Genomic DNA, 21,622 nt, shown 5'->3' on the forward strand with positions numbered 1-21,622 from the left:
CTGTGTTTGGTTTTTTGGGGAGAGTAGTGACTGCCCCACCCTGTTGTAGTTTTGGCATGGTTCCAACCTACCTGTGCTCGATTTTAGAATAAGGCCTGCTATGGTATAATAAACTATGTGTATACTCACAGCTTGCGAAGTTTTTGCTTTTAGATTATTTTTAGAATTTTATGATAGTACCCAAGGTAATTGAAGATGCTCAGAGAATTTTGGAAAGCAAGGATAGTGCATTGTTATTTTAGGCACTTTGGGAAAGTTGTCTTTGGAACTCGTGTGTGTAAACTGTTACTGGTAAATTTAGAAGGTTATTGCACACTGCATTTTATTTACAGTGAAATAATTCTAGATTTAATAATGGGAGTTTAGAACAGTTTATCTCTTAATCCCCTCTATTCTGTTTTGAATACCTTAAACTTTGGTTTTTGATGTTAAGTATGTGATTAAGTGTTAATACTTAGAGGACTAGCTTGTGGTCATATGTATACTAAGAAATATTTAATAGGTTTGGTGTCATTTCTGTTTACAGTTCCCTTTAGTCATGAATATTAAAGTCTATTTGTTTCAGAGTGGGAAATGTAGCTCATTTTTCACATCTCAAATTTAAACAATGGCAAGAAGTTTGTGATTTTGACTAACGTACTTCCTTAGTATAGAATTAGATAAATGCTGATCTGCCTGGTTCAGATGTTTATGCAGAAAATTGTGAATCAGGAGTCGAATTACTGAAAGTGAGGTTGGCCATCAAGTCCATTTACCTAGTTTAATGAGCCCCGTCCTTATACAAAGGGAGTAGTCAGCAGTCCAAAATATTACCATTATAATGCTGGTTTTGTAGTATGTGTGTCGGATCATCTCAGTGATAGTGTGGCCATTTTTTAGAGCAGTAAAACTGCCTTTGTTTTTATATTTCCATCATAGTAGTTGTGGAATATGGTATTTATTTTTTTAAAGAAACAATCTGTTTGCTTTCCATATTGGTATACTATTACTTTGTTACGCATGTCAGAACCAGTTGAAAGTATTCATATGAGTACAAATACTTTAAACCATCTACTTCAAATAAATTGGTAGATTTAAATGCACGAAGCTAGTAACTAGGAAGTAGACTTCAAGTTAATAACTAGGAAGTGAACTGCTTTAGAAGAAACAAAAGTGAAACTCTTTGTTTTTAAATTAGAAACTTCATGAATTATCAGTAAAACGAGAAGTATCTAGTGTGTATTGCATAACAAAAATTTTATCCTATTTTCTGCTGTCCTTAAAGAAATTATGTGTTGTATGGTCATGTATAATACTAGCTTTATATAAATAAGTATTCTGGTAGTTGGAACAGTTCCCTATTTTTCAAGGTTCTTTTTTTCTTCCAGAAGCATGGAAGATTAGTGATTTTTTTTTTTTTAAGTAGCACTACATAGAACTTTCATACTTTGTTCACCTACAGAGTAACTTGTCAAAATGTAACATAAGGCAAGGGCTTTTTCCTCTGATGTGTTCTTTGCTTGATTGCTCAAATTTGGCCATGGCAGAGAGTTATGAGATGTAGTGAAACTGTAGAGAGCTGCTTTTCTGAGAGGTTTCAGATGATACCGGTAAGGTAGAGTTGGTGGCAGATTAGCCCACAGTTAAATCTTGTTATAATTTAGGTCTTGCACATGTGTCTTCAACCTTGTGCTTGATGTTTACCTAAGTGTAGGATCCTTACATCTTGGAAATTTGATTCATAGATTCAGGTCCCAAGTGAGGATTCTTTAGGGCAGCAATTTAGATGGCTTCCGCCCAGGGACGAAATTAATTTATAGAGTGAAATGAGCTGGATATTGTTTAAATGCATCCTTCTGAGTTGAATAAATATAAAATCCGTAAGGGCAGGTATTTTGCCTATTTTGTTTCTTAGGGCTTAGAACAACTTCTTGGCACACAGTAGGTTTCAGTAAATATTTGATGAATGAAATAATGAGTGAATGTTTTCTAAAAGGAATGCAAGTACAGGGGTTATTTTAGTTCCTTAACTGATTCTCACAATTTAACATTATTGAGAAACAATGAAAACTCAAAACTGTGGACAACTGTTGGAGTACAGACAGTATAGCGGAAAGACTGTAGGATGTTAGCTGGATCTCAATCATCTTTCTAAATGACTTTGACCAAGTCTTTCAGTGCCTCTGGATCTTCTTTTAAAGCCTTAAGGTTAGTATGATTAGACATGAGCAGCATTTTTTAGATCTCAGTGTTTAACGGAGCTACACATACATTCATTCTGGACCGGGAGGATAAAAAAGAAATGGTAGTGAGTGTGGAGGCAGAAGGAACCTATGGATCAAACAGTCAGCTTTCACTAATTATACTGAGGGGTGGGGATGGGAAGGATGTCACAGATTAACCAAATTAAAAGTTGAAACTTGAAAAACAATACAAACTGAATTCAGAGTGAATTTCTGAGTTAAAATAATATAGTATTTTCTAACTTAGGTGTTATCTAAAGTTATAAAGATACAATACAGGATTTCAAGGGACAGTTAATGTTACATAAATCACTGTAAACATTACATAAAATTGATATTCTTTAGTACTAAATTGTTGGTTATCTTGGTACCAGCATAAGACTTGGTTTGTGGGAGAAAGGGATCCAGCTGTTTATTCCCATTTTACTCCATTCCTTTCTCACCTAATTTTGATTTGTATGCTAACATCGTATCCAGCTGTCTTAAATTCTCTTTATGATTTTGAATGAATTTGATGTTTTCTTCATTATTCTTTGTATACAGTCCATATAATTTGCAAATAAGTATCATTCTGACCTCTGTTAATTTTCACACCTCTTTTTCATATACTATTTTATTGTTTTAGCTAGGATAACAGAGTACTAAGGTTAATGTTAGGTTCTGTTAACGTATTGTTTCATTATATGAAATGTTCTTACAGTTCTAAGAATTTAACGGTTTTGAAGTCAGATTTGGATGTTGACTATCAAATTTTTTTTCAACAACTGATGTGATAATTTAATGTGTCAATAACAACAACTGTAGTAAATAACGTGGACTACTTACTATGTACTGTGTTAGGGAATTGTGCTTAGAGTTTTAAGACTTTTTTCATTTAGTCTTCTCAACCGCCTTTTTAGGAGGACATTTTTTTTCCCTCCATGTCCTGGTGGAGGAAACAGTATTAGAGCAGTCAATAACTAAAGCAACATTTCATTGTCAGTATGTGTTGAGAGTGGGATTTAAACTCAGGGTCATGAGACTCAGGGGCTTTTGCTGTTAACCTTTAATCTGTATTGCTTTCTGGTAAAATCACATTTAGTCATGATGCCTTCAAATTCAGTACATTAAATTTAAATCTAGAATTTAGAATCTACATTCTTAAATGAGGTTGGTTACAAGTTTTGCTTGTGTATGTATGAGCTATTAAGGTAAGGTTAGTTCATAAAAGCATTAGAAAGCTTTTTATCTTTTCCTGTGCTTTTGGATTGTTTAGTGTAGTATTATGTTAAACCATTCAAAATTGGTGGCAGTTAACCATTTTGATCATTCAGCCTAAGTACTTGTTACGTTGATGTTTTGATGAACGTGACTATGTTAAGCTAACGATTTTATTTAGGGCAAGATTTAGTTAAGCTGTCCAAGTTTTGACTATTATTTTTTAACATTTTTCTTTCATTATTTTAAAGATTTTTTTGTTTCATTTTCCAAGTTGTGCATATTTAAAATTGTTGACTTTTAGTTCAGTCAGACACAGTGTTTAGAACAATTGAAACTGTGTTTAGAGAATATGATTTGTGATAGTTTAGAAATTTATTAAGAATTAAGAAGAAATAACTAAGTACATGAGGTTTTAATGACTATATGAAAAGGATAATATTTTTTGAAAGTTAATATTTATATATGAAATGAACACAGTGTAATTTCAAGATTTCATGTTTTCTTTTTCCTTTATCTCAAATTCTGAGAGATGTTGACTTCTCTATTTTTAATATAATTCATCAAATTCTCTTTGTATTTCTAATGGATCTAATTCAAACGTGTGTGTTTTTTGCTGGTCTTTTAGTAAAATTTTATCACCTGCATATACTGTGATATAGTTAACCTTTAATTGCCATCTGACTTCCCATTTAAAGAGTCTTTTCTGTTCTTTTAATTTTAAACAAATATATTTAAACACATATTTTTCTCATAGTATAAAAAATTAATAATAGTTTTCCCTCCATTCCCTCTGTCCTAAATAAGAAAGACTGTTTATCATAGCTTTACTTACAGCATTCTTGATTTTGCTGGAATAATACGGAATTATAATCTTAAATGGTGTCATTTTAAATTTCATAAGGCATTTCTTACATCAAAAATATTACTTAATTGTATTACACTAATTAACTTTTTAAAAAATGAATATTTAGGTGTTTAATTTTAACTATGTGTTTTTTTTTTTTTGGTGTAGTGTAATAATGTTTGAGGATTTTTATTTGTTTGGTAGGTAAGTTGTTAATCCTGTAAGCTTGTAAGATTTTCTATTTGGTTTTAGAATCCAGAAATTTCACGTTTGTGTGTGTGTGTGTGTGTGTGTATTTTTAACAATCCTGGCAAGGGTTTTGGTCGAAAACTCTTAAGGAAGATGGTATATATTTAAGAATTATTACTTTTATTCTATTACTTTTTTCTTCCTTGTTTTGAATCTACATTATTTGAATATTAGATAGCATTTATCTCTCTTCCTTGCTTCAAATTTTATAATTTTTTCCTCTCCCTTTTTTTCTATGTGCTAGGGATAACTTTTTACTTTGATTGTCTAAATCAAATTACTATTTTTCTAATATCAATTCTATGTTTACTACCTCCATAGGTAGTCAGATACTTTTGGGGGAGGGTTGTTTTAATAATCTATACACTAGTTGGTTCTGCAGTGTACAGAATCTAATTAATCATAAACAGTTTGTGCAAATATTTTCATTTTTAATGAAATTGCTTATTAATTTTTAATGATAAGCACACATTGAACCCAGTATTTAAAACAAAGGCTAGAACTTTGAAAGTAATCGGTATCTAACTTTATAGTTGTCTCATCCCATGCTTTTATTTTCATTTGAGACTGTGATCATCTTGAATCCTGTGTTCTTTTTCTCTTTGATTTCCTTTTTTACCACCTGTCTGAATTCCTGAAGATATATATTTTTAATTTTAGTCTTTTTAACTTTAGGGACTTTTTTCCCATTTGATATGTGGATGATATTCATCTATATTTCCTACTAAGTGTTTTAAAGTTATGTTTGCAACATCTAGACCTTATACCATCTGCACTTAATTTTTATACCTGGTATCAGGTAGGGATCCAATTTAATTTTTACTCTGTATATGATTTTTTATTGTATTTAATCTTAACATTATTGAAAAGTTAATGCTCTCCTCAACTGAACTTACCTACCATCTCTGTCATATATAAAAGCTTTATAGAAAATTCTCTTCTTTCCCCCATGTGCTGTTTTGTTCCATCATTCATTTTGTGAATGCTGTCCTGTCTTCATTGCTGTGGCTTCATAATAATCTCTAGTACTGAAAAAATAAGTTTACTTTTCTTCTTCCAAGGTATCATGGTACTTTATCATCCTTAGAAAATTTAGAGTAACTTTACCAAGTTCTCTGGAAAATCTTGTTTGAGATTTTTAGTAATTTTATTGAATCTATAGACCAATTTGGGGTCATTAACATATTTATGATACTGACTCTTTCTATCCATGAACAGAGTATATGTATCCTTTTATTAGGTCTTCTTTAGAATTTCTTCTGCAGTTTATCATTTTAACAGTATAATTCTTACACATTGTTTGTCCTGTATAGTTTTTATCTTCGGATAGCAATAACATGTGGTTTTTTAAAATACTTTGTTACTGATGTGTACAAATGCAGCTGGCTTTGTATATTATTTTTACACCCACCTAAACTTTGCTAAACTTGAATACTTTTTCAGAGATCACATCATAAGTAAATCATGACAGTTTTAATTTTTATTTCCAATTTTTATCATTCTAATTCATTTTTTCTTTTACAGGGTAAAATGTATAATAAATATTGATTAGAAGTGATGATAGTGGATGTTTTGTTTTATTGTTGATTTTATTTATTTATTTTTTTAAAGCAGCTTTTTTTTAACATTTTTTATTGATTTATAATCATTTTACAATGTTGTGTCAAATTCCAGTGTTCAGCACAATTTTTCAGTCATTCATGGACATATACACATTGTCAAATTTTTTTCTCTGTGATTTATCATAACATTTTGTGTATATTTCCCTTTGCTATACAGTGTAATCTTGTTTATCTATTCTACAATTTTGAAGGACATTTTTAAAGGACAGTTTCCTACTTTGGTACCTGATGCACTTTTAAAGAATTTCTCTTGAGCAAATACATAGTAGTGGAATTGTTATAAGATATTGCTAAATAGTTATTCAAAGTGGTTGTACCATTTTACATTCCCGTCAACAATGTATGAGAGTTCCAGTTGGTCTACATTTTTGTCAACACTTGGTATTGTAAACTTTTATGTTTTAACCATTTTAGTGAGTATGTAGTGGTACCTCATTGTAGTATTACTTTGTATTTCCTTAATGACTAATGGTTCTGAATATCTTTTCATGTGTTTATTGGCCAGTTTTGAATGATTTTTTAAGCATTGTTTCTCATATTTTATTCAGTTTAACATTCTCATCGGTTCAGCAATAACCAAAGCTACTTATTCTCCTAAGTCTGAAAATAGCAAAAAAGTTAAAAATGCTGTTAGAGGTAAAACCTTGAGGAGCAAGTACTGACCTGCTTACAAAACAAAATGAAATTGCACAATTTTTCCTTTATTTTATATATTTAAACTAATACTTCATAAAAAGGTTTCACTGCTGAAAATGAAAAGCCTTTTCTTCTTCGTACCTCAAACTCATATTAATTTCTTTAATAGTTAATCGCACACATGAGTGTGCAAATTGTTTTGTGTGTGCAAGATTTAATTAAAAAATGAAGAAAAGTGGGAATGGCTGGCTGCTTTCAGCATTTTCCATGTTGTGAAGGTTTACCATGATTATCTGGGATGTGGTTCTGAGCTGTTAGTGAAACAAATAGAAAATGCTATCCTTCTCCTGAACCCCAAGGTGATAAATCCAGGTTATAAGCCACAGTCCTTTGTCAGCTCCCTTGCTCATCCCTGTGGGCTAGTAAGCTGTCAGTGCTGTGATCCCGGCAGCTTGTGTCCTGGTGGCTTGCCCTCTCTCCAAGTGACCTGCCCGGGCCCTGACCCCACAGTGCACTCAGCAGGCAGAGCTAGCTAATCTTTATGATGTGTATTTTGTTCCACAAGGTACATTCTTTCATAATGTAGTTGGCTTGGAAGTTTGGAGAGAACTTGGGGGACCAGTGGTGGGGTGGGATGAACTGTGGAGCAGAGAAAGACATTTCTTTGAGTTTTTGGTCCATGTGGAAACAAGAAAGAAGAGGAACTTGTTTTAAACTGAGTTTAAAAGAAGAGGAAACTTCTTATTTGTTGGGTTTTTGTGGGTGTCGTTCAGCCTGGAAGTGGGTTGTGAGGGGTGAGTGGCACCAGGTTTGAGGGCAGGATTGGCTGCAGAGCTGAGGGCTAGATCCTTAGTGAAGAGAAAGGATGTAGGGGAGGAGTGTGGAGAGAGGGACCAGGAATGAGGAAACATTAGTGGCCAGGATCTGTTGCTGTGGTAACACTAATGTGAGAACTAACCATACACTCACGTACACACAGATTTATGTGTCATCATCCATGCCAGAATACATGCAAATTTAAATGTTGCATTTCTTTGAAATGGAGCTACAGAAACAGACTTGGGCTGGAGGTGTGGGGCTTGCTGTGTCCTCCACTGAGGCCTCTGAGCTGCTCTTGGTACGTCAGTAAGAGGGCCCCTGAAGTCTTCCCATGAGGTCTTTGGGGCGGGGCAGGGCCAAGGAAGAAGATTGAAAGGAAATTAGCAGCAGTCCACTGCCTCAGGTTTAAAATGACCCGTCTTTGGAGGGAAGGAGCAGCTCTCTGCACAGACCTCCTAGGGTTATGGACACCCTTTGTGCCTGTTCTTGTTGCACCGTACAGTTTCTCAGAACTGACTTCTGGACTTCGTCCTCACTGGGCCTGGGGCTTCAAGTCAGTAATAAGATTGCGGAACGAACAGAACTGACAGTACTGCCGTCCTTGCTAGTGGCATCAGAGGAAGGCTACCAGTGCATCTGGGTGTGTGAGGCCGCGATGGGATACAGAAAGCAGCATGTGAGATGGCTGAGGTCAGCTCTGTGGTTTCTGTGGTGGTCACTGGGTGGTACGGCAGCCAGGCTTCTGGGGACGGGGAGATCAGAGCAACCCACACAGGGCATGGGGTCCTGTGCCAGGTGTGGTCCTAGAGCCCTGTGAACATTTGTGTTACTTTGGTGTTGCCGTTAGCTTACTTTTTGTCATTGGGTTGGCTCGGGCAAGTTCTGTCCTCAGGGTGTGCAGTTTTTGGATTGAAGGTGTGCCTTCTGTGCATTCTCTGCTGGTGGTGATCAGGGACCCTTCTTACCCCTTGCAGTTCTAGCAGAGCAGGTGTTCTCTGGGTTTAATGAAGGGGGGGGGGCTGACTGACAGTGCCTCTGTTCTTCCTCTTCCTCCTGTCTTACAAGGGGAGGCCTTCTGTGGGGGTGAGGGTTATGGGGCTGCAGGGCTGCTGGGAACTCGCTGCCTCCACCTTTTCCTTTATTGTGCATTTTTATGTCTTCTGTAGATACTCTATGTCTTGCTATTGAGTTGTTCTGAATGTCTTTTATTATATGTATTTTTTTCTCTCAGGGTGTGGCTTGTCTTTCATTTTTTCTAATCAGTTTCTTTGAAGTCAGAGTAGTTTAACATGGGTGAAATTCATTGTACTATTTTTTCTTTTACAATTAGTGCTTTATCCTAATTTTTTTGAACCTTAGTTCACATTATTTTGCCTCTTATGTTTACTTTTAATATGTTTTATTATTTTAGCTATTATATTTAGGGTTATGATCCATTTGAAGTTTGTTTTTGTGTGTGCTCTGGGGTGTAAGTTCAAGATTTATATGAAATAAGTGAACCTAATGTTGTAGTTCGTTTATACTTTATGGTTACACCAGAACTTAATCATTCTGCTGTTGATGACCTAATTGGTTATCTTTTTATATGTTTATGGACTATTGAGTTTTTTTTCCTGTGAAATTCATATTTGTTTCTGTTGTGTTTTTTCTTTTGGGTTGTTTTTCCTTTTTCTTTTTGATTTGAAGGAGTTCTTTATAGTCCAGATACTGCCATTTTTTTCCCCACTTAACGTATTTTGCAAATACCTTTTCCTGTTTTCAGGGTGTCTTTTTATTACCTTTGTGTTGCTTTTTTCATGAAAAGGAGTCCATTTTAATTTAGTCTCATAAATAATTAGTTTTCTTTATTATTTGATCTTTCACACCTGTGTCATAAAGATGTTCTCTTTTATTGCTCTGTAATCTTTTTCTTTTTTCCCTGTTGGCATTTAAGTCTTATTCCACTTCAGTTTGAATTTTGTGTATTGTTTGAGTATGTGTCCAAATTCATTTTTCTCCTGTGGAGAACCAGCAACTTTATTGAAAAGTTTTTCCTTCCCATTAATACTCCACTTGATAGTATTTTTTATCCTTAAGTGGAGAGTTGTTTTAAAGGAAAACAGGTTTCAGGGACAATCTCTTGAACTAAAGTATTTTTATTGTAGTTTTACTCAAGCTTGCATAAATATAATCTAGGCATATATTTATTATGTCCTATTGTATAGCTTTTATGCACTAAAACCAACTGATAACTTGGATGTAACCAAAACTAGAAAACTAGAATAACAAGGTTAACGTAATCTGACAGATGGTAGTGTTTTACAGAAGCTACTTGGCAATTGCAGCTTTGACCAAGGAAATTAATACATGTGTACCAGGATATTCTTGTAATACGTTATCATTAAACATTCGAAATAGATTTTATTGCTGTTGTCATCTACATCCATCTGTGAACTTGGCACTTAACTTGATAACCGTTGTCTTAGAGCAGTGTTCTCAGCTTTTTTGTTGTAACGTTTTCACAGATATGCCTCCAAGTTTGATTCAAGTTTAAATTTTTTTTAAAACAATAGCTCAGGTTTGTATTGTAATTATTCCAATACCTCTTAAGCAGAATGTTGAACTGAACAGGTTGTGTGATTTAGTGTAGAGTGGAACACACTTGCTGTGACTAAGAGGTAACAACTATAGCTTACTTTTAAGTTAGTGCCAAATAAATATTATTTATTGGAACTTATATTTTGCCTGTGAACATGTCTTAGTGCCTGGATGAGCAAGAGGGTGACATACTGCCGTGCAGTGTGATAGCTGCTTTTGCAGACACCATGGGACAGCATTATTGTACTGCAGTAATAATTGTATTGTAATTATTGCTCCTTCCCTTAGGAGTTGGTGAACATCATTGTGAAAATTTTAAACCTTTTCAAGTGTGCTGCCAAAAATATTTAGTATTTGAACACATACGACAGACATAAAGAAGTTGAGGATTGGTAGGTAAAAAGATAGGAGCAAGTAGGCCTAGCTCTGAGGCAAGATTTTTGTGAGCTTGTCAGCTTTTATGTGAACTTTCAGTACATGTATTTAAACTTTACATTTGGGCTCTACAGCATGGTAAAATTTGGCTGCTAATGCAATGTACTGTGTGTCTACTTAACTATGGGAGTTTTTTAAAGTTTTGTCTTTGGTTTTCTGCTTTCTTCTTTTCAAGCTTTGAGAGATTATGTAGTTTCTGAGTCATATATGTTCATTACTAACAAGTTTGTATTTTCAAAATAAATTTAATTTTATACCCTCACATAAACTCTTGTTTTAGGTTTTCAATTATCGTGTACATTTCTGCTTAGATATCCAGTTATCTCTCATTATTATATCCATGCATTTGTATTCTTTCTTTATTTTAAGCAGATTGAGAATTAAATAATACACCCTAGAAAAGCTTATAGTTTGGTTGTAGTGGGAGCCAGAAATCCATGTATTATATTAGAAGTTTAATGAAATATTTATAGGATATATTGGTAGGCCCAAGAGAGGATCTAAGAAGAACAGGAAAGGCCTCATGGAGGAGATAATGTTGAGGGTGTGTAGGGAGACTGAATATGTGATTCTAGGCAAAGAGAATTCCATGAGTGAGGATAAAGAAACAAAACAATTTGGTGCCTTCTTTTACCTACAGGTAGCTGCATGTGGCTAGCTGTGGTATAACAGAAAGAAAATATTTAGTCTTTTCCCCTGGTTTCTGCCACATGAATTTACTGTCTTTTGTATGCTAATAAGATAACTCCTGGTTGGGGAACTAGATAGCTTCAGGATGGGGGCTGAGCCTCAGAAAAACCAACCATTATGATTAGAGAGTCGAACTTCCAGCCCACTCCCCAGTTCCCAGAGGGGAGAGGGGCTAGGGATTGAGTTCAGTCGCCAGTAGCCAGTGCTATTAAGGCTACATAATGAAATCTCTGGTGCTTTATATACTTTTAATAAATGGTACGTAAATGGTAGTTCCAGGATAGAACTTACCATTTATGGTTAGTTTTCCCCCTCCTAATTGTTTCTGAGACTTATTCTATTAAAAATACAGAACCTGAAAAAGAATATATATAGTGTGTGTATATATAACTGAATCATTTTGCTTTATTCCTGAAACATTGTAAATCAACTGTTTTTCAATTAAAAATATAAAAAATACAAAATTTCATTAATGTATTATTAGAATGCAAAAATTGCTTTTAAGGAAGTTGTGTAAGTAAGGGTCCAGTTAGGACCCAGAAACCAGATAATAATTTGAACAGGGAGAGTTTAGTACAAAGACGTGTTGATTAGTAATAGGTGACTGGCTACCAAAGGTTAAAGAGTAAAGGAAGGAATAAATTTGGAAGAGGTCTTCCCAATCTCCAAGACAGAGATTCAGATCTTACTGGCGAGATTATGATTGGAGCCCATTGGATGGGAGACAAGTTTTCTGAGGTGCTGGAGGCTGGACACTTCTGTGGATGGCTCTTTTATTGGTCTGGGAGAGAAAGTGCTATAGAGCACGTGCTGTATTAAGCCATAGAAGAATGGAGTTTCTAATAGTAGGGTAGATTATGTATGTAATTCTTACGACCAAAAATTGTATCTGTTTGTGACACATATAGCTGCTAAGAATTACGTAGTGTTCTAGTTTGAAAGTCCTAATTAGAGCATGCTTATTTTGTTTTATTAATAATAAAGGATTTCATTTTTGGACTGAAAGTTAATTATGAAAATTTAAGTACAGAAACCGAGCGATTCATAAAGATTTAATCGGACAAGAGAGATATATTAGGAATCAGCCAGATTATTAGCATCAAAAACAAGTTAAATATTTTATTTAATCTGCAGACATCACAGTTCAAGGATGTGATTTGATACACAAAAATTTTGTTTACCATATGTTTTTCAGAATATAGGCATTCTAATTTAAAAACACTGTTCCAAAAGATTTTGCAAGTTGAGTTTTTGGAACTCTAAATGCACGTTCCCATAGAAACCATGGTATTAGGTTCTTATTTGGCCTAGAAATGTATTTAACTCTGTGTGAATTTAGCTTATAATGCTGTGTAACAGTATTTTTGGGGAAAATTTTTTGCATTTAGAGTTTCTACTTATGATGCATGTCTTTTATCTGCCAGTTAATAGGGCTGGAGGATTCTGTTAGGGGCACGGACATCATGCAGCTCTTAGATTGGTTGAAGGGTTGGAGTGGCAGGTAGACATAGGAACTCTGACTTGACAACGGTTAGAAACAAACATTTGTTGAGGACCAACAAAGTATCTCATTTCTTTACTTTCTTCTTACTCTTTTTTTCCTTGAATTACATAATGCTTAAGATAGTAGCTCTGGGATGCTATAGAAAGTTAGGAAAAGACTTTTTAAATTCAGAGTTTCTGCCATTTCTAAGCCTCAATGTAAATAGTGAAGAATTAAAAAAGCATATTTTTAGGTGTATACACCCATAGAGGTATATGGTTAATTTATTTTAATACTAAAGTGCTGTTAATTCAGAAAATGAGATAAACCTTGACTGTGTGGCAGTAGAAATTACAGGATACCTCAGCTATTCATGACATTAATGTATAGATTACTTGCCATTGGGAATTTCAACAGTATTGTACTTTACACTCCCCTTCAGGCAGGGTTGACAGGACCAGAACTAGGAAATGAAGCCTTCTGTGAAATTCTAGTTGAAATGTAGGAGAGTGTGGAGAGTTTGCCAGTAAGTGGGCATGGTTTATGCATGCTTCTTGTTCCTATATCCAGTAATTAATTGGTACCTCTTTCCTATGGGTGAGTTTAAGCCCTGTGATCTGACTTATTCCAGTTCACCTCTGCAAACTGTTACATTCATTTATTCAGTCAGTATTTATTGAGTGCCTACCATGTGCCAGACACTGTCCTAGTTAGTTACCAGGAACACAGTGATGAGCAAATAGGCTGTGCTCTCTTTTGATTTAGAACCTGGTGATGTACCATAGTACATTATTGCAATCTGTGATAAGTGTCAAGGGAGTCTCCAACCTGAAGAAAAAGCAACTATATATACCCAGACCTTTGATTTAGGAAGCAGAATAGTATTATGTAGACCCCAAATGAAAGAAGGAAGAGGAGAAAGGGCAGAAGTAGTTCGAGGTGAAGCTGGAGATGGCTGTGGCGTGCAGAGGGCCCTTTAAACTGTGAGAAGGCTGTACTGTGGGAAAATTCCTCAGAGAGATCATAGGATGTTACATATGAACGGAAGTGAAAGGTCATCGTGTTGTCCCCCTTAAAATTATGCATAAAAATAAAAAAGACTCGTGAAATAAACTTCTTTTTCCCCTTAGATAGCTGATTAGAGGGGCAAATTTGGTCCTTACAAAATGCTCCGTAAAGGTTATTGTGTACTTGAAATTACCTGTCAGTGAAGTTTGAGAACTTCTTGTGATAAGAGGTAACGTGAACTAGGGCAGTTTAGTTTTATTAGGTAGATGCAGAAGGTATTTGTTAAAAAAAAAAGATGTAATATGGTTATGTACCTTAAAGGAAATAGTATAATTCATTTTTTCATTGATAGGTAATTTTGAAATGCTTACCACTTGATACCTAGCAATGCTTTGGGGTATGTGATTCTGAAGTTAAAGAATGCCTTGGAATTTTCTATCAAATTGTTTTTTCTTCTTCTTAGAGATTTTGAAAGTCTTTTTAGAGGTTATTTTAAGAGTTGATGCTTTTTTCTCCTGAAGATGGGTACCTTTTTCTGTCTCTCTCTTGCACAAAAACAAATTTTATTTATACTTAGAAATTCAGTCAGAGGAACCAAGGATTGATTTATGGGTTGCTCACCCGTTAGCACGGAAAGCTTTCCTGCTTTGCAGTCATCAGTGCTCCAGTTTTCTTGTACGGTTGTCTAAGTATTTGTTGTCAACAAAGTAATGGATATTTGGGCTGGGTTTTCATTTTCCCCTGAAATCTTTAATCTTCAAAATCAGATACCATAGAGAAAATGTGGAAGGGACACAGGCTGTGAAATTTGGAAAAGCTATAGTCATTTCTCTCTCTCTACTGATTAGCCTCTTGGAGCTTTTGTTAGTTGTAAAATGAGAGTAACTTTCTAAAGGGTTTGTGTGCACACATATTAAATGAGATTATATGCTGGAAGCACTTAAAACAGTTTGGCATACAGCAAGAACATAATAAATGCGTATCTTCATTCTTGTCTTAAGTCATTGACCCTTTTCTTTTTTTCTTTTTTTTTCTGTATTTTCAAGAAGTTATTTCAATGTTAAATATGCTGTAGTCTTATTTAAACAGATTTAAAACAGATCCAACATTGTGTAGGGTCAACAGAGGAGGGAATGATTTTCTGTGAAGCCCTCTGATCCTTACTTTATAGGGAAATGACTGATGCCTTCTCCCTGAAGGGCATAGTACTAGATTTGGCACGTAGTAGGCATTTAAGGATGTCAGTCATCACTATCACAAAGTAAAAATAACATTGAGGGAGGAATCTGAAGGCCTGTAGGTAGTCTTGGCTTGTTTGCTTATTGATTTTTGTGGTGTTAGCAAGCCATTGATTGTGTCTTGCTCTTCTTGGTTCAGCAGCGTGAACAGGTTACTCCCATCTCCTTATCCTGTAGTGGATAAGGAATCCATACAGGGAAGACCTCAGAGCTGAGAAAAAGAGCCCTAGAGATGGTGGTGGGTTGGATCTACCTTAGACCAAAAATCACAAGTCAAGAAGGAAAGAACCATTACAGACATTTTTAGTTAAGGATCAGGATGTATCATGGACTAGAAGTTTGTTAAATAGGAAGGTGCAAACCTTGAAAGAAGACTGGGGTCTTAAATACAACAGAAATAGCAGTAATAAAAGCATATAGTTGTAGGAAATGAAGGTACAGATTTTCAAAGACAGGAGAAACACAGTTGGAAGATGTCAGTAACAAAGGGGAAAACTTGACAAGTGAGGTGGCTTCTCTGCCATGAACTTAGAAATTTTTTCATAGTTCACCTTTTGTGATCTCACCCTCATTTCTTGGTAACTTAGTTAAGAAAATTCTTTCACCTTTTCTCTTTCCCACTCAGTCTTCTCCTCCACCCTAATACTTTTCATTGTTTCATTTTCAGTCAAAATTCATGAGGTCAAGAACCGTGCTAGAGATGCACCTGAATGATTTCGCTAGGATATTTAGCTGACTTTATTGTGAAAGATGAAAAAATAAAACCAAATGATAACAAAGTTTTAGACATTGCTTCTATTCACAAAATACTGAGTATTCTTATTGTGCTCAGTAGCAGTCAGCTATAGCAGACCACACCAAAAGTTAGTGGCATATCAGAATATTATCATCATGTTCACAGATTTGCAGATTGATTGAGGTGGCCTCTTCTCCTGTGCCTCATTCTTCTGAGGCAAGTGGACTACCTGGGTCATGTTCTTCTTAAGAAAGTTGCTGAAGTTCAAGAGGACAGAGCCCAACCATGCAAGCACATTTCATGTCTGCTTGCCTGCTGCCTACTAATACACTGTTGGTGAAGGCAAGTCACATGGCCAAGCCGATCATGAGTGCAACAAGGAAATATATTGTTTCTCTAGTGGGAGAAAGTGAGAAGTGGCAAAGGGTATGCATACAGAGGTGGGAAAAGAATTGGGTGTCTAACACAGGCTCTGTCATCTATTCTTGGGTTTTACATTCTTTTTTACATTTTATCTTGTAGTCATTAACATATATATACTATTTTGTGTTTCACCACTTTAACTTCATATGATTTTGTAAAGATAACTTCTATATAGTTTGTTATTTAAAAATACACAGTTGTTTGCTTAAATCAAACCATGCTTCTAGGTTCATCTGTATCAAAATCATGCGAGATGCTTACTAAAAAGGCAGATCCCTTAACCTTAACCCAGATGCCCGTGGAATCACAATTTCTGGGCATGGGGCTTGGGAGTCTTCTTTATTAACCAACTCATCAGGTCATTCTTTTACACATGAATCTTTAGAATGTCTTCCTTAATGGAAGAACATTTGCATTGTTTCCATTTTTCCAGCATTGTAAATAATAGTCAGAAACATTTGTATGAATGACTGATTCCTTTAGGGAATTCAGTAGTCTTCCCTGATACTTGATTGAATAATTTGCCATTGAGGAAAGTTGTATTCTGTGTAAGGAATGGGCATTGGTGTGCTAGTGCAGTTAATTACAAACAAACATTCAATTAGATGAGAATTTCTGTAAAATTTGTATACATCTTTAATTTGTAATGCTGGATATTGTGTAAGTTAGTCATTTTCATTGTTAGCTATTGGTAATTTTTAAAGTGAAAATAGAGAAGTTAACAGGTTTAGAGAGTTTTTTTTCTGGTATTTCAACACTGTAAATTTGGAAGTTCAGTTCTTTTATTTAACCACTTTGATTCTTTCCACCATTTTTATATGACCTTGTTCATATTCTTTATTATATATTTTATTGTTAGTCTCAGTTGTCTCAGCTCTTTAATAAGATTTTTATGGGAATGAAAATCCACTGATGGCATGGCAGATACTGCCAGTGCCTATTCAGTGTACATTCTTTTCTTTTTTCTTAGCAGCAGAATCATGATTTCATTTGCAGAGTAGCTTTTTGCCTAGCTGAAAAATACATTTTCCAACCTCCTTTGCAATCGAGTGACCACATGACATGACTGTTCTGCTCAGTGAGGCTTTAAGTGGAAGTCACTAGATGGGGCTTGCTAAAGAAGGCAGAATCATTTGGCAGACACCTTTTGTCCTTTGCCCTTCCCTTTATCCTATGTGGAGCTTGGACAGGATACTGGAGGTGGAAACATGAAGTGACATTTAGTAAACGTCACGTAAGAATGTTTAGTGGGAAAACACATTTCAGCAGATCCTTTTATTCTATTGGTGATTTGTTTTCCAGGTCGTATCCATTGAGCTTTCTTTACTTCATGGTGCTTTCGATTTTGAGGAACTTGTTTTAAGAAATACAGAGATGTAAGGAGGAAGGTGGTTCTTAATTAGGAAAGTGTAGGGAAAGATTTGCTGGTGGAGTCCTAGCCTTCTGCCTCTTTTCCTTTGCAGTAGAATACAGTAGATTGTGTAGACCGACAGCATGTGAACAGGTCTAGAGCAAATGCAGGCACAGTCGACGCTGTTTAGGCTCTTTTATGACAGGTTGAAGAATGAGGCGGCCTTTTTTTTCTTGAATAGGACAGGATCCCCCGATGTAATAAATCCACCTAGTCGCCGACCTGCTGAAAGCATGTTTTTCCCAAACACCCTGGTGCTTGAATGCTGGCTGACGTAGGGACAGGGAGAGGTGACTTGGGCTGCCTGGATTTCGTTGAACACGCTTCCACAGCCTAGTTACAGTAGCCTGATGAATACCTGTTTTCCTTAGTCTTCTTAGACTTAGCCACCACGCAGATCACTCCTTTTCTTGTTCGGAGGGATGAATTAGGTAGTAAAGAGTGGGCCAGGGACTGTTTGTTCAGTAAGGCTTGCTCTTTGGGAGTAATGTAGACGTTCCCTTATGGAAACATGAGAATGGAGTAAGGGTTCCCATAGCATGGTTCATTCTTCACAAAAGAATGAAATTAGTTCATTCTTCACAAAAGAATGAAATTAATTCATTCTTTCTCAAGTTCTTTATTTTTTTTTTCTTTTCACTCTAGTTTATTTTGTGTTTTCTGTTTTTTTCCCCAAAGGTCATTTATTTTCTTGTCCTTGTATAATTTCTGATTTCAGAGTATAACACTTTCGGTTTTTCCCTTCCTCTAGCACCAGCAGACGTTTTTGAATCAGCTGAGAGAAATTACTGGGATTAATGATGCCCAGATACTACAGCAAGCCTTGAAGGTAAGTCCCCTGTTTTATAACAAAAGGTTTCTGTTGCACTCTTATCTCTACTGCCTGCCGTATTTGGAAGTTGAGTGTTTTAGTTATGCCAGGTGGTAGTAGTAGAGATATAGGGAAGAACTTTTATAAAGCAAGAGCCTTCCTTAACATGACATACTGCTATAATGAAATGATGCCATGTGTAGCAACATGGATGGACCTAGAGATTATCATGTTAAGTGAAGTCAGACAGAGAAAGAAAAATATCATATGATATTACTTATATGTGGAATCAAAATAAAAAAGATACAGATGAATTGCCTTACAAATCGGAAATAGACTCAAACATAGAAAATAAACTATGGTTACCAAAGGGGAAAGGAGTTGGGGGAGGGATAAATTAGGAGTTTGGGATTAACATATACACATTACTATATATAGAATAGATAAACAACAATGACCTACTGTAGAGCACAGGGAACTATATTCAGTATCTTGTAATAACCTATAATGGAAAAGAATCTAAAAAAGAGTATATATATGTATATGTATAACTGAATCATTTTGCTGTACACCTGAAACTAAGAGAACATTGTAAATCACCTATACTTCAATAAAAAAAAAAAACCTGCTGTAATTTTGAGCATGTTAGCTTTCAGCAGCCTGATGTTCCAAGATACCTTGAAGTGAAAGACCTCTCCCCACATGAAACACTTTTCTTGGAAAATGAATGAATGTGAATCCAAGTGCTAATAGCTGGTTTTCACGAGACATGACTTTAGCTTTTAATCGGAAATGGAGGGTGGAGTGGGGGTAGAGGAGGAGGAGGAGGTGGAGGTGGGGGAAGTAGAAATAATAGAGCATCAGAAGCTTACATTTATTTCCTTCCGAGAAGGAGAAATATAAATTGGCTAAAATTCAACTTGCACCTTAAGAACATTCAACATCAAACTGTTTGTACATACACTAAATAAAGTGCATCATTTTTGTTATGTCTTATGAAGTACACTCATTCCACACAGAGGCACCCGGATGAGTCAGATCGCATGGATGTGCACATTGAAAAGGAGCAAGTAAATGAAAGATGTTCAAGAACTACAACTGCATTTTAAGCTTATTTGTATTTAACTAGCTACTAAGGGCTAACAGCAATACAGTATTTTTGCCACTATGGGCTTAGAGCTTCATTTTTTTTGCAAGTTGCCCCAAGAGACGACATTAATTATACCATTTTTGATATAATTGGCTCGAAGCCAAAAACTTCACTTGTTTCTAGAAATAACTTCTCTTTTGGATGATTGTAACCGTAGCTGTCATAATTGTAGTGATAATAACTTGTACTTATCAAGAACTTACAGTACTAAGTGCTGTTCTAAGTACTTATGTGGCTAACTCATCCTGCTCATAACCGTGAGGTGGTATTATTTTCATCTTCTTTTTAAAAGGTAAGGAAACAGGTCAAAGTGGCTTGCTTAAGATCACATAGCTAGTATGTGCAGGAGCTTGGAATAGAAATCAGGCAAAGTGCCACACAATTTATTTTTACTAGAAGCTTTGCTTCAGCTTTTTTTCCTCATCAGGAAAATGATGAAACAGTACTGTTAGGGACATTTTAATATATGGTTAATGAAACCACTCTAAGTATTTGGAGAGGAAGCAAAAGTGTCATATTCAATTTTTAGTTTTCTCTTTATTCTGGTAAATATGACTAAATCATTCCATGGTTATTTTCAGAAATGGCCTTTCCTGTTCTGTATCATTATAAGTCTACACTGTTACCTTGTCAGGGCAAATTTAGGCATTTTGCTTTTTTTTTTTTAACTTAGGAAACATGTAGAATATGCTTAGTTAAGAAAACATAAAGAATCAGATTAATCCTTGTCCACATTTCCTTTGAGGTCAGTTGTGGGACTTTTTTGTTTTGTTTTGTTTTGTTTTGTTTTGTTTTGTTTTGTTTCAACTTCTGTTTCAATTACCAGTATCTGGGGAATAAAACAGTGTGTTTAAACCTTCATTGTTGCTTGATATAAATTTGTAAGGTGTTTAATAATGAGTTGAACCTCGGCATTACATTGACAAGGAGTCTGCTTTTCAGAGTCACAATGCCATTGATTGATTTTAGCACTTTTATTTTATTTTGAGACTCTATATGTCCAAAATAACTGAGCTTCAAGTTGTGTAAACCCCTGCTGCATTCAGTTTATTATTATTATACGAGGAAGTGTAGGGAAAGCACTTAGCACGTTTCTTGGCACGTAGTCAGTGCTCAGTAAATGTTTGCCATTGTTACTGCAAATTATTTTCTTACTGTTTTGCTTATCTAACTGTAGAATATGTTAAACCTGTGTTTTGGATGCGTTATTTAAGAATCATAACGGTTGTAACAGATAACAACATTTAAAGCAGTCATGCTTTTCAAACAGCACTCTTATTTTTCTCTCACCTCAAAGGCTACTAGGGTTGCGGACTTTGTTCTTCTAGTTGCTCAGGCCTGAAATCTTGGGAATCATCCTGGTCTTTCTCCTTCTATCACTCCCTGTATTTAATATGATAGCAAGTAATGTTGGGCTCTCTGCTTCTGCCCTTTCTCTCCTGTAGTCTGTTCTCAGCACACAGCCAGAGTAGTCCTGTTGTAAGTCATACCATGTCCTGTCTGTTCAAAACTTCCCACTGGCTTCCTGTTACACTTCGTGTGTGTGTTAAAGTTCTGAAGGACTACACAGTGTTACGGGTTCGGCCTTCTGTTACTAAGATTCTTTATTATTAATACTTGGATTTCCTAATGCTGTTTCAATTAGCGGTCATAGAGCAAGTGTTATATTTATCGTTAACTGTACAGAGAACATAGAAATAACTGGGCAGGTCTCTTTTCATTATTTTGCTGTTTCAAAAACTCCTAGTTTTTTGGCATTTGCTTTCTTCTATTAACTTTAGAATAATTTTGTCTAGGTATATTTTGATGAGAACTGTACACAATTTATATATTTAATTCGGGTGGGATTGTCATCTTGACAGTATTGAGTATTTCTAGTTCTATCAAGCTTGAGACTATTTTGCTGTTTTCTTCTTATGAGTCTTTCATATTTGCTTGTTAGTTTGCCTCTAGGTAGGCATTCAGCATCCATATTAAAGGGAGCATCCTTTATTATCCCTGTTTGCTGAAGCACTGTTTTAAATATTCAGTGTTCACTCTATTATATGGCAAGTTCCAGAAAACTCTA

The 21,622-nt window shown here is 35.3% G+C and overlaps 1 protein-coding gene across 5 annotated transcripts in view; it reads left to right on the top strand.

Moving 5' to 3' along the window:
- USP25 (ubiquitin specific peptidase 25) overlaps positions 1-21,622 on the top strand; it is a 121,362-nt gene that overhangs the window by 1,121 nt on the left and 98,619 nt on the right. For all 5 annotated transcript variants that reach the window (XR_012075832.1, XM_072967814.1, XM_072967822.1 and 2 more), the window contains exon 2: positions 18,345-18,422. Coding sequence is in view for 4 of the 5 variants with exons in the window: in XM_072967814.1 (XP_072823915.1) it covers positions 18,345-18,422 (78 nt within the window). In the remaining variant the exon portion in view is untranslated. The remainder of the gene's footprint in view (positions 1-18,344; positions 18,423-21,622) is intronic.

Source organism: Vicugna pacos, chromosome 1, assembly GCF_048564905.1.
Source record: "Vicugna pacos chromosome 1, VicPac4, whole genome shotgun sequence".
NCBI classification, from domain to species: Eukaryota; Metazoa; Chordata; class Mammalia; order Artiodactyla; family Camelidae; genus Vicugna; species Vicugna pacos.